General features: G+C 42.1%; 1 protein-coding gene across 3 annotated transcripts in view; it reads left to right on the top strand.

Annotated features, from left to right (window-relative positions):
* Positions 1–13502, top strand: part of SDC2 (syndecan 2) — a 140683-nt gene that overhangs the window by 123929 nt on the left and 3252 nt on the right. For all 3 annotated transcript variants that reach the window (XM_081070515.1, XM_081070514.1, XM_081070516.1), the window contains 2 exons: positions 6686–6819; positions 13201–13336. In XM_081070515.1, the coding sequence (XP_080926641.1) occupies positions 6686–6819; positions 13201–13336 (270 nt within the window). The remainder of the gene's footprint in view (positions 1–6685; positions 6820–13200; positions 13337–13502) is intronic.

The following is a 13502-nucleotide window of genomic DNA, read 5'->3' as shown; positions in this document are numbered from 1 at the left end:
TGGTCCAGGGCTTTTGTTTGTTGCGAGATTATTGATTACTGATTCAGTTTCCCTGGTGGTAATCAGACTGTTCAGGCTTTCTGTTTCTTCTTGAGTTAGCCTTGGAAGGTTGTGCGCCTCTAGAAAATTGTCCATTTCTTCCAGATTGTCAAATCTGTTGACATATAGTTGCTCATAGTAATTTCTTAAAATTTTTTGTATTTCTGTGGTGTCTGTTGTCACTTCTCCTCTTTCATTTCTGATTTTATTAATTTGGGTCCTCTCTCTTCTTTTTTTAATGAGTCTGGCTAAAAGTTTTTCAATTTTGTTTATCTTCTCTAAGAACCAACTCTTGGATTCATTGATCTTCTGTATTGTTTTTCTGGTTTCTATTTCATTTATTTCTGCTCTGATCCTTATTATCTCCTTCCTTGTGCTCCCTTTGGGCTTATTTTGCTGTTCTTTTTCCAGATCCCTTAAGTGTGAAGATAAACTGTCAATTAGTGATGTTTCTTGTTTCTTTAGGTAGGCCTGCAGTGCTATGAACTTCCCTCTTAGGACTGCTTTCGCAGCATCCCATAGATTTTGGGTCGTCGTGTTCTCATTGTCATTTGTCTCGAGATATCTTTTGATTTCTTCTTTGATATGCTGCTTGACCCATTCATTATTTAGTAACATGTTATTCAGCCTCCATGAATTGGTGTGTCTTCCTGGTTTTTTTCCCTGTAGTTCATTTCTAATTTCATAGCACTGTGGTCAGAGAAGACAATTGGTATGATTTCAATTTTCTTAAATTTATCAAGGCTTGTTTTGTTTCCTAACATATGATCTATCTTGGAAAATGTTCCATGTGCACTTGAGAAGAACGTGTATTCTGCAGCATTGGGGTGAAATGCTCTGAAAATATCGATTAAATCCAAGTGGTCCAAAGTATCATTTAAGGCTGTTGTTTCCATATTGATTTTCTGTCTGGAGGCCCTATCCCTTGTTGTCAGAGTGTGTTGAAGTCCCCTAATATGATAGTGTTGCTGTTGATCTCTGTCTTTATGTCCATCAGTACCTGTTTTATATATTTAGGTGCGCGTATGTTAGGTGCATAGATGTTTACTAGGGTTATGTCCTCTTGTCGGATTGATCCCTTTATTATTATATAGTGTCATCTTTGTCTTTTAATATGTTCTTCATTTTAAAGTCTATTTTGTCAGATATAAGTATTGCAACTCCAGATTTTTTCTCGCTTCCATTTGCATGAAATATCTTACTCCAACCTTTCACTTTCAGCCTGTGTGTGTCTTTTGATCTGAGATGAGTCTCTTGTATACAGCATATACAAGGGTCTTGCTTCCTTATCCACTCAGCCACCCTATGTCTCTTGATTGGAGCATTTAATCCATTTACATTTAAAGTGATTATTGATAGGTACATAGTTATTGCCATTTTTAAATTTGTAGTAAATTGTTTTCATCTTTCTTCTATTTACAGAAATCCTTTTAGTATTTCTTGCAATGCTGGCTTGGTTGTAATAAATTCTTTCAGTTTGTTCTTTTTTGGGAAGTTCTTATCTTTCCATCAACTTTAAATGACAGCCTTGCTGGATAAAGCAATCTAGGTTGTAGGTCTTTGTGTTCCATCACTTTGAGTATCTCCTGCCACTCCCTCCTGGCCTTCAATGTTTCTGTAGAAAAGTCATTTGATAGTCTTATGGGAGTTCCCTTGTATGTAACCTTCTGCCTTTCTCTTGCTGCTTTTAAGATTCTCTCTTTGTCTTTAAGTTTTGCCATTTTAACTATAATGTGTCTTGGTGTGGGCCTGTTTGGGTTTATCCTGGTTGGAACTCTCTGCACTTCCTGGGCTTGTATCTTGGTTTCCTTCATCAGGTTAGGGAAGTTTTCGGACATTATCACCTCAAATATGTTCTCAATCCCTTGTTTCCTCTCTTCGCCTTCTGGTATTCCTATGATGCGCATGTTGTTGCGCTTGATGTTATCCCAGAGGTCTCTTAACCCATCTTCATTGTTTTTTATTCTTTTTGCTTTCTGTTGTTCAGTTTGAGTGATCTCTGCTAACTTGTCTTCTAAATCGCTGATTCGATCCTCTGCTTCATCTAACCTGCTGGTCATTCCTTCAAGTGAGTTCTTAATTTCGGTAATGGTGTTCTTTAGTTCTAGCTGGTTGTTCGTTAAGATTTCTACATCCTTTTTTAGTTCTAACTGGTTGTTCTTTATGATTTCTATATCCTTCTTTATGTCTTCTCTAAGCTCCTTAAACATTCTTATCACCAGTGTTCTGAACTCTGTCTCTGACAGGTTGGTTACCTCTGCTTCATTTGGTTCCAGTTGTGGAGGTTTCTTCTGTTCTTTTATTTGGGACATGTTTCTTTGTCTCCCCATTCTGACTGACTCTCTGTGTTTGCTTTGATGTATTAGGGAGATCCCCTAGAGCTCTTAGTTCTTGCTGGGTTATCTTATGTATTATGTGTCCTTTATATTTGACTTGGACTACTTCGTTCTTCTCCTCTGCATGTGCTCCACAGGTGGTTCGTGTGTTTAGTATATTGTCCTGTTCAAGAAGAACTTTAATTGCTTTTTGCTTGTGAGTAGGTGGGTTTAACTCCTAGGCCGTCTAATTGTGAAACTTGGCTCTGCCCACCGCAGGGTGTTCTGCTGGGTGAGGGTTGGCCACTTAAATAAGGTTTGGCCTCTATGGGCTCTGTGCCTTCAGAGAATTCCCTCTGGGTGTGTGACTTGTAGGTCAAACCCGGTAGTACTCTGGTTTGGTCCAGAGTTGGCTTCTGGATATGTTGAATCTTGTGCCTTTTAAGCTGGGCCCTGTTAGGGCAGTTTCAGCACAAATCAAGTTACCAAGTACAACAACAACAACAACAACAAAGAAAACAAATCAAGTACATTCACATGTAAAATACAACCAACAATCCCTATCAACATAGGCAAAGATATCAAAGAAATAAAGGCAGAACAAAGCAAATCACAATAAGCAGAAAAAAAACAAAAAAACAAAAAAAAAAAGCAAAACAGAAAGCAGCACCAGTCTTGGCTTAAGCCCACCAAGTAATCTCCAGGTTGTCCTCCGTTGTGCCAAACAGTTCCCTGCCTATTGCGCAGGCAGCGCTGGTCACCTGTTGCCCAGAGTGAATTTGGGAGTGTAGTTTTAAATGCGAGAGGCTGAGGGGTCTGGATGACAGTTTTCAGAGAGACCGTGCAATTTCTGTTCTTTCCCGCACAAATTCACGCTGAGAGTAGCTCCACCAGCCCTGTGCCCAGTGCTCCTGAGTCTTAGGTCCCTCCTTCCGTGGGTATGTGGGAGGGGGCGGGCGGGAGATCTCTAAGCTGCTGAAAGCCGGGAACTGCGTCTGCCGCTTACTGCTGAACTCAGGGAGTGCTTCCACGTTGCCCTTGCCCCGCCCCAGGCCAGCCAGAGAGGGTGGGGGCTGGGAATGGAGGGGTCTTCTCTCTCCCAGGCCAGCCACATCACACTCCTCCCTCGCCGGCCGGCAAAGGGAGTGGCTGGGGGTGTGGGAGTCTCCTCTCTCCTCCTCCAGTGAAAATCCCCTCCTCCCAGCCTCTTCCGAAGGTCAGAGCTGGCTGCCAGTCTTCCCAGCTCCTGAGCACAGACGCCCCTCTGTAATCTGTCACTACTCCTCAGTTCAGGGGTCAGTTTAAGTCTCTGGAAGGGCAGGGGGAGGATTCGAAAAGTGGGGAAAGGGGCCCAGGTGTGGCGTCTGAGTTCTTTGTCTGCCCTAGTGCCCACGAGCTGCCCACCCCGGCGGGAGCGATCAGCTGTGGGACGCAGGGAAAGAGCCCACTTCCTGGACCCTGCGCTCTCCGCTGCACCCTGGGCCCCCGTGGGACTCTAGAGCCCAGGGTGCTGCCTGCCGCTGCAGCTGTGGGCACGCTGCAGGGCTGCGGCTCTACCGTGGGGGGTGGGGAGAGCGTGGCGCGTTTCCTCTTGCCCTCCTTGCTCCTCCCCCGCTTGCCCAACTAGCGCACCCCAAAGCAAACCTTCCACGAGTCTCCGCTCTGTCCTGGGATTCGCGCAGCGGTCGCCGTCAGGCCTGGGCTCCGCCGTGGCGGTGGGGCGCGTTTTCACTTTGCGCCTCTCTCTCCTCCCCTGCTTGCCCAACTAGCGCACCCCAAAGCAAACCTTCCACGAGTCTGCGCTCCGTCCTGGGCATCGGCGGCGGTGCCATTGCGCCGCCGCCGGCCTCGGCTCCACCGTGGGGGAGGGAGCCGCTTCCACTTCTCTGTCCTCCCTCCTCGCCTGCTCGCAATCAGCGCTCACCTTCAGGTAATTCCTCCACGAGTCTCCCCGCTGTTCTTCAAGTAATCCTTCCACGAGTCTCTTAGGAGTCTCTCAGCTGTTCTGCATGATGAGGCAAAGAGTTGTTTGATGGGTTATATGTCCCGTTTATAATAAGATCCGGAGGAGAACTCAGAAAATGTGCCCCGCTGCCGCCATTCCTATGTCGTCCCATATTTTTTATCACACCTCATGTATCATATTTGCACCTCTAAAAATTAGTTATTATTTTCCCCATTTTACAGATGAAGAAACTAAGAGTCAAGCATTACTTGCCCAAGGTCACAGAGCTAATAAATGCCAGAAACAGTATTAGGTTTGGTAGTTTGTTTAATGCCAAATCTTTATTAGTTCCAATTTGTTCCTGCCATCTCTTTCCTATATAACTAGTGTAAAAAATGAACCATAGTCATAGCCATAGAACTTGTTTCCAGCATGTTACCTATTACTTTTCAAACTGCTTATCACATTAACATAATTCTGTGAGGGGTTTGGAGGTCTTCATCATTCGTTCCTGTCTTAGGAAACAGGTTAGTTTGAATTATAGAGTTTGAGTTTGAGTTGTTACAATTTTGACAAATGATCAACTTAAAAAGAATGTTGTATTTGAATGTCAGAAATTTTTAAATGATATTCTGATAAAGAGGTAAAAGAAAAAAATAGTGCACACATGGTAGTCGGTGGTCAGTCACTTGTTGAACAAATACTGGATCAGAACTTGGATCAGTATGTGCTAGGGACTCAGGCACTCGGGGAACAAAACAGATGCAATCCCTTAGCCTATGGAGCTTCCAGTCCAGTAGAGGAGACTTCAGTCAGTAGTTACACAGATAAATGCATAATTACAAACTTCTGATAATCGCACTTAGGGTAAGATAGGTGGTGCAAAAATCCATTTAACAGAACACTATGACCTAATAGGGAAGGGAGGCCATCCTGAGAAATGACCTTTGTGTTGAGGTCTGGACATGAGTTAGGAATTAACTAGGCTTCACCTTCTGGCAGAAGATGAGGTGACAATGGCTGGACCACAGGGAACAACAGAGAAAATGTTGTGTAAGGAAGCTGGAAAGGTAGGCAGAACTGAGCTTGATGCATTTTATATTCATCTCAAGAGCAGTGGAGAGCAATTGTAATACTTTTAAACCAGAGGATGGATGATAGAATCATAGCCAGTTTGTGGACAGTGAACTGAAAGGGGGCTATTTAAAAGAAGGCAGGTATGGTGGTTCATGGACAGATTACAGTGGCTTGGATGAGGGTGGTGGCCCTGGAACTATGGTGGCCCTGGACAGGTGTTAGAGTGGAGAGATATTAAAAAGGTAAAATGAATAGAACTGGGTGATGGATTCAATATGGTGGTAAGGAAGAGGAGGTCAGAGTTGTGCTTTATAGGAAATGAAGGGTTCCATTCACTGCAAGGTAGCACCAGGTTTGTGGGGGAAGAGGGAAGGAAGTGATGATTTCTGTTTTGGCCATGTTAGAGATGTATAGTACCTTTGAATCATTTGAGTGAAAAATGTCAAGTAAGCCAGTGGAAAAATAGGTCTGCATTTCAGAGGAGTGGTATAAGCTAATATGTAAACTTAAGTTTTATTTATATTTAGATGGTAATTGTGCCATGAATTTATGTAAGATAAAAAATATTGAGTAAGAAGAAGCCTAGGGCATCTTAAGGAATTCTTGATATATTGTGTTCAGGTAGAATAGAATAAACCTGCAAAGGAGACAGAAGTACCCCAAGATGTGAGGGGAAAGCCAGGAAGTCAGAGTCATGGAAGCCCAAAGATAATGTATCAAGAAAGAGATGATGGTTGACAGGTGTCCAGTGGTGCTAGGAGGTTCAATTAGATGAGGACCACTCTAGAAAATGTCATTGGATCTAGCAACATGGAAGACATTAGTGACCTTAACCAAACAGTACTAAGTGTGATGACAGGGAAAATCTGACTAGGGAGGGTAGAGCAGAAATAGAGTGGAGTAGATGGTGAGGAAATGACCTAGTAAGAATCCACAATATCACTGAAAAAAGGGGAGCTCCCTCAGATAAGGGGTCAGCTGTGGGAGAGTCTTCATTTTTTGCTTGTTTTGTTGTGTTTTAAAATGTAGAAAGGAAGAAATCACATTGAGCAGGAGACATTGAACATTGCAAGTGAAAGAAGGACTACTTGAGAGTGTTCAGGATAATATTATTTTAAAAATTGCCAGGTTACCCACGATCCACTTTGAAATCACTTCTTCACTGTAATGAAGACTGCTGAATTCTTGATGAGCAGTTATTTTGAAAGAACATGGCTCTGTCAGTGTCAACCTTAGACAATATTGTCTGATAATATGGAAATCTGCATCATGATTTATGTACTTAGCTCCTCTTTACTTCTTTTTCCAGGAGCTGATGAGGACATAGAGAGTCCTGAGCTGACAACATCTCGACCACTTCCAAAGATACCGTTCATTAGTGCTGCTCCAAAAATGGAAACCACCACGCTGAAGGTACAGAACAAGATACCTGCTCAGACGAAGGTGTGTTTTGTTTTGTTTTCCATTGCTGTAAATTCGCTTTCATTTAATTATTCAGAATGGTTCTTTTAAGAGGCACCATTTAAAAATCTGTAAGGACAAATTGTCTTTATATTATTGTAAATGGCGCTTACTCTTTATGATTATTTTGACATTTACCACCGACTACTTTTTTGTGTGTTAAATAGACCTTGATTTTTAGAGCAGTTTTAGGTTTACAAGAAAAATTGAGTGGCAAGTACAGCCACATATACACATAGGCATAGCCTCCCCCACAATAAACACCCTGCACCAGAGTGGTACATTTTTATAATCAAAGAAAGAACCTACATTGACACGTCATTATCACCCCAAGTCCACAGTTCACCTTATGATTCACTCATGGTGTTTGTCATTCTGTGAGTTCTGACAAATGTAGAATGACACGTACCCACCATTATAGGATCATAAAGAACAGTTTTACTGTCTTAAAAGTCACCTGTGGGCTCCACCTATTTGTCCGTCCTTTCCCCTGAGACCCGGGCAACTGCTGATCTTCTTAGTGTCTCCAAGTCTTGCCTTTTCCAGAACGCCATATAATTGAAATCATACAGTATGTAGCCTTTCACATTGGCTTCTTTAACTTAGGGATATGCATTTAAGGTTCCACCATGCCTTTTCATTGCTGGGCAGCTCATTCTACCTACTACTGTTATCACCCCGGCCTAGCTTATATATGAATAGTTTTTACAGGATGCCCCTTCTTAAAGAACTCACAAGTTAAGAAGTAAAACCTTTTCCATTTATTTGGCTCAAGCCAAGAAAATTTGTTTATTTCATAAACAATTTGTTCTGAGTTAAAAACCATTGTAAACTTTACATATGCTGAAACAGGTTATGGAATAAGGAGACTCCAGATACTGGTCACAATAACTTTTTTCCCCAAGTCTCCACTGCCCACCATCAGTGGTACGTAAACTTTGCCCTTTTTCAATGATAATGATGAATCGTAGTACATCTTTATATATTTATTTAGAGAGCTGACTTACTAAGAAATAAGGTTTTTGGCCTGGAATAGAGCAAAGCTACTAGTGAAAACTACGAGACTTATGATTTTGACCTTATTAACGTTATATGGCAATTAGCTGACCACCCACTGCTGGTAAGCTATTTAAGTTGGTAAATGCGTATTAAAGTCTGAATAAGGCCTAAGTTTCACATCCTGGATCTGGTCAAGTTTCTGAGCTTCTCTGAGCCATTTCCCATGGGTCATTGAGAAGATTAAATGTGAGGGCAGGTAACATGGCCCTGAGACTTGGTAACCATTCTGTAAGCCTTAACTGAATTTGGTTAGAGCAGTCGAGACCAAACCAATTCACCAAATAAATGTGTATAATAATTGCAGTGGTGGACTTTGTAGACACTAAGGAGTAGCATGCTGCTTATTGAAACTAAGAAACGCAAATGTCCCCTTTTGGAACTCACCCATCTGTTGATTATAAATGAGATGCTGCCAAGCTTTAGCAGCAGAAGATGTGGGAAAATGTGTCATGAAGGTAGTAATAGGCATTCTCTGGACTAAAACGCTCCCCTCTGCAGGCAGGAACACAAGTGGGCTTTCTCCCTTTCATTTTTCTACCTTTTCCAGAGTGCCATCCTCTTCCTCCCCCCACCCCGCCCCAGCCTCTCTTCTGTCTTTCCAGTGCCTGTGAAGAAACTGGTGAATGTCCATGAAGCTGGACACAGCTGGATGGGTGTCTGCAGATGTGGAGCAGCCAGGTCAATCCTCTTCAGACTGGAGAGCTCTCTGTAGGATTAAGAAGAGTCAGTTACTGTTAGCTGACTGACTTCACAGGCCAGGCAATAGGAAAGAAAGTTCTGTGAGCACTGAGGCAGACATACCTAGCATATGCTGGTCCAAACATGGTAGCTGCTCCATAAAAGTATTAAGTGGAGTGAATGAAACAAAGAAGGGAGAAGGGGAGAAATGAAAAGTAACAGGTACAGTTGATGGTAGTATAGCTGAACACTTCAGAGCACATGGCACAGTTATGTAGTGTAATTTTTACAGATGAATTTGGCTTTACCACATTTTTATTTGACTGCTTGTCATGACTGAATCTCTTGAAGTCAGTGACCATTTGGACTCACTACCTTGAGGCAAGAAACTCAGTTTTGGCTTTCAGTAATAAGTAGTATCCTAAGCCAAACCTAATTTGACGTAGAGTTCTGGTCAGTTGACAAGAATGGATTGAAAATTGATTTAAGTTTTTAAGAATTGGCTTTAAGGACGTAATTGTGTCAGATCAAGATAAAAAAGATAGATGTTTGGCAGATGAGCTTGAAAAATTAAGGATCTCCAAACATTTTAATATGTTTATATTCCTAGTATCATTTGTGTTCAATGTAGTAATAATGAAATTTCATTCATTCATGGAAGATTTATTGAGTGCTACTCATTATGTGTCAAATACTGTTCCAGGTGATAATTGATAATATTGATAATGAATATTAATAATAGTGATTAACTTTCCTATTTTGCAGTTTCATGGTACAGCTAAATTAAACATTACCTCTAAGATACCATTAATGCAGACTTTGCTTTGGAATGGGTCTCACAGTGGCATTAATGTCATCATTATAGATATTCTATTTAGTTTGTTGTAAATTTATGTGACAAAAAATAAAAAGAACAGTTATTTGTTCAAGAAGAGCATTGCTCTTAATCTCTTACATTTCCATGGCATTTAAACAACCAGACATGGATATAACAGATCTTTAATTGGCTTCATTTACTCATCTGTGCTGCTTTTTTGTACTTTCATTTTGCACATACATACAAGAGTTTAGATGTTTCAGATTAGTTCCATACTGTAGAAAGAATTCTTCTTAGTCAAGCGCCTGCTTCCATACAATAAAACTTTTCAATTTGAAAAATGAATGTTCTGTCCAGAGTGGGTGCACCAATGGACCATTCCTCTAAGTGCATAATGACCCCAGTTCTTGGAGACCTCCTGTCACCACACTTGCAGACTCAGGGAATGCAAGCTGCTTTCTGGCTGCTGGATTGGAAGCTGAATCAGGGGGAATCGAAGTGTCAACTCTCTCAAGGTTTTAGGGACTCAAGAAACTTGAGGGGAAATCATGTTAATTTGTCATAACAGTCGGACAAAGACGATGCAGATAAGTTAAACTCAGTCTCTAATATTATAGTATCTACTTATGTCCATCTCATCTGCCAGGAGAACTTGCTTACTTTCTTCCCTAATCACAAACCTGAGTACCCACCTATTTGAATTTACTGTTCCCTTTCCTAATCTCCAGTAGCTGTGCTAATGAGCATTGGAAAGGTTCTGAGATTAGAACCTAGATAATCCATTCCCTTATCTGTTGAGTTGTTTGTTCTTTGGTCAGGCAGGCAATTAGCGATGGGATTTCCATGAGAAGAATGGAGAAAACTCAAGCAGAGTACTGCCAGTAAGCTTCCCTCTTCTGCTTTACTTTGGTACATGAAAGTCTGGGAAGACCTTTCATATTTTCTTCTCTCACAATGATGGAGAAAACAGTGAAAGTTTGGGTGTATTTTGTGCAGCTGTGAAATGATAAATTCTCCATGGCCTCTGCCATGTCATAGCCTGTTGTGGTTTCAGTCAGTACAGGGTGTCCTGCAGCTTGGTAAAGTAGTACACTTCATCACGCTTTATTACATGCCATCTTCAGTGGAAGCCTTGTGCTCTGTTCACTGATGCAGAGACCCATTGACCTCACATACTCTAGAATTCAAATGGATCTACCTGGTCTAGCTTGTGGTCCTTCCTAGAAATGCCAATGATCTTAAGGCACCCCAAGAAGGTGAGATCTTTTCTTCTTACTTTATTAACTGCTTTAGACTTAAGTAGCAGGTTGCCATTTTGGATGAACCCAGGCCTTCAGAAAGCAATCAGTCACTTAACTGGGCCACCGCTTAGAGTCCTAATGAAGGTGGTTATTAGGAAGAGTAATAGAGCTAAAAAGGATTATTGTCTACAGTAATAGCCCAATGCAGTTGACAATGTTTTTCGTTAGTAGTGTTAACAAACAAGAACTTCAGGCTTGTAGAGAATAGACAACTCATTTGAACTGAGCTTCTTTAACCTAGTGGGTCTCAAACTATAGAATTGTCTGGAGAGCCTTTAAAAAACAACAAAAATCAGTGGTAGCTTCCCCACCCCAGACTAATTGAAACAGAATCTCTAGTGGTAGGGCTTGCATTTTTTTTTTTTTTAACTTTTCAAATTTCATTGTAGCTGTAGGTCATTCACACAAATGGCCAATGTTGGAGCTGAATGTTAGAAAGCCAACATGTGATTTCTGTGCTGGTGTGGTAGACTACAAAATGTTCTGAGGTTTTAGACAGGTGAAAGATGAGGGAGAGCTTCCTTAAGGACAAATGAAAGAAATGCAAAATTTGGATTGAAGTTAGGAGAAATACATGTACCAAGGAACAGATGTTAAGATCAATTGTGGTAAGTGGCAACAGAGATGGCTGTGCAGGGTTTCATACTGGGGATTAAGCTAGGAGCAGGACTGGAAGCCGCCCAATACATGCAGTTGCTGCAAGAAAAGAACTTAGATATGATGTGATAAAGACCTGAACAATTCTGTGGAAATGAGAATTCAAAGAAGGAACTCAGTTTGAGAGAATAGTGAAAGACAAATTGACTGTGATAATGTTTGGAATGTGCAAAAATAACTTTGGGGGCCCAAAGAAAAGTTGATATTATTAATGAAAATAGAAAAGAGGGTTGATCTGATTTGGTGCTGCAACCAAGGGTAGTGTCCTATAGGCTGCTGGGTAGATTGTAATAATACTGACTGGAGGTGATGTTGTGAGAGTTACTATCTTAGATTTATACTTTAGAATTGTGGAATACCCAAGAGCCTGAGAGTGTCTGTCATCAGATGAAGAAACTGAGGTCCAGAAAAGTGGTATGACTTGGTCAGGGTCACTGTCATGCGGGGACTCAGCTCCCGCTCCCCGCACAAGAACGCAGGATATGGTAAGGCCAAAAAGGAACACCCACGGAGCCATAGATAGGGGAGTCATATTCTCCCTGCTGGCTGATCGAGACACAAAAGCAAACATCCGCCAGTACCCCAGCGAGGAGTCTTCCTGCACCCCAGTCTTGCTGGAGGCTGGGTGAGACACAGAAAGTAGGATCCACATGATCCACAGTCCGCCATCCATGCTTGCTAACCCCATTTGCTAACTGCAATCTGCTTCTCTGTCAACCAACCAACCCCCTAGCGTAGCCACAGCAGTTATATTAGTAGCTAATGGCTAACTGGTTACAGCTGATGACCAACCAGTCATAGCTAACGGCCATTTACTACCTGAGCCAGCACCTTTCCACGTGAGGCTGAGAGCCTGGAAACTGCTCTCTGGGACTCTGTCCCCACAGTCACACAGGACCTACTTGTAGAACCCAAGTCCCCTGAAGCTCTAGTTTAGGGTTTGCTGAAGGTGTAAGAGTATATAAGTAGAGTACAGAGTCAGCCTGGGGTGCTACTCCTCGCACAGTAGGATCAGGAAGAACCCTTGGAAGTATCTAAAAAGAACACCTGAAAGGAAGCTGTCTTCACAGTGCCCAGTGTAGCAAAGAGATGAAGGAATAAGGAGAATTGGGACAGTGTTACTGTCCCAGAGACAGAGATGATAGTCTGCCAGAGAGACAGATGGTAGTCTGACGTCAGAAGAGTGGTGAGAAAGTAAGATCTTATGAAATGTCAGCGAAAACAACCTAACCATGTCATTAGGATTATTATGAATTCATTAACTATCCATCTTGCCTTTTGTCATGCGGGGCGTCTGGCGGGGTCTCTTCTCCCGCTCCCCGCACCAGAACGCAGGATATGGTGAGGCCAAAAACGAACACCCACGGAGTCACAAGTAGGGGAGTCATATCACTATATTCTCACCGGCGGCATCCGCCTCTCTGCAATCCGCTCTTGCTAGCCCCCATCTTTTTTTCTGCTAGCGTAGCCACGGCAGTTATATTAGTGGCCAATGGCTCACTGGTTACAGCTGACGGCCAACTAGCCACAGCTGATGGCCATCCAATCACAGTTGATGGCCATTTACTACCTGAGCCAGCACCTTTCTATGTGAGGCTGAGAGCCTGGAAACTGCTTTCTGGGGTTCTGTCCCCACACCTATACATGTGATGGGTGTTATATAAAACCCTAAACTACATGGATTTATCATAGGACTCCCCCTTGGTATAAACATCATGCAAAATGATTATTCCAATTATTTCTTAAATTCCTCATTTGAAAAAAATCCAAACTTTGAAATACACTTATCTATTATTCTTTTTAGCATATTAAAAAAATAATCTTTACAATCTTTCCCTTTTTCCATACCAGTCACCTGAAGAAATTGATAAGGAAAAAGTTCACCTGTCTGGCACAGAAAGAAAAATGGACCCAGCTGAGGAGGATACAAATGTGTATACTGAGAAGCACCCAGACAACCTGTTTAAAAGAACAGAAGTCCTGGCGGGTGAGTTGGTTGATAGGGGTCAGCTGAGAAAGTCCTTAAATGGGCCAGTCTGTGTGAGATTTGGACGTAGGTGTAGGCAAAGCTTGCAGTCACTTTTTCACTGAGAACAATTTGGGGGGTTGGGATGGGGTCTCTTTCCATAATGAGAGGCAAGAGTTATACAAAT

This window comes from Rhinolophus hipposideros (genome assembly GCF_964194185.1).
Source record: "Rhinolophus hipposideros genome assembly, chromosome: 13".
Taxonomy (NCBI): Eukaryota; Metazoa; Chordata; class Mammalia; order Chiroptera; family Rhinolophidae; genus Rhinolophus; species Rhinolophus hipposideros.
This window is presented reverse-complemented; position numbering and strand designations above follow the sequence as displayed.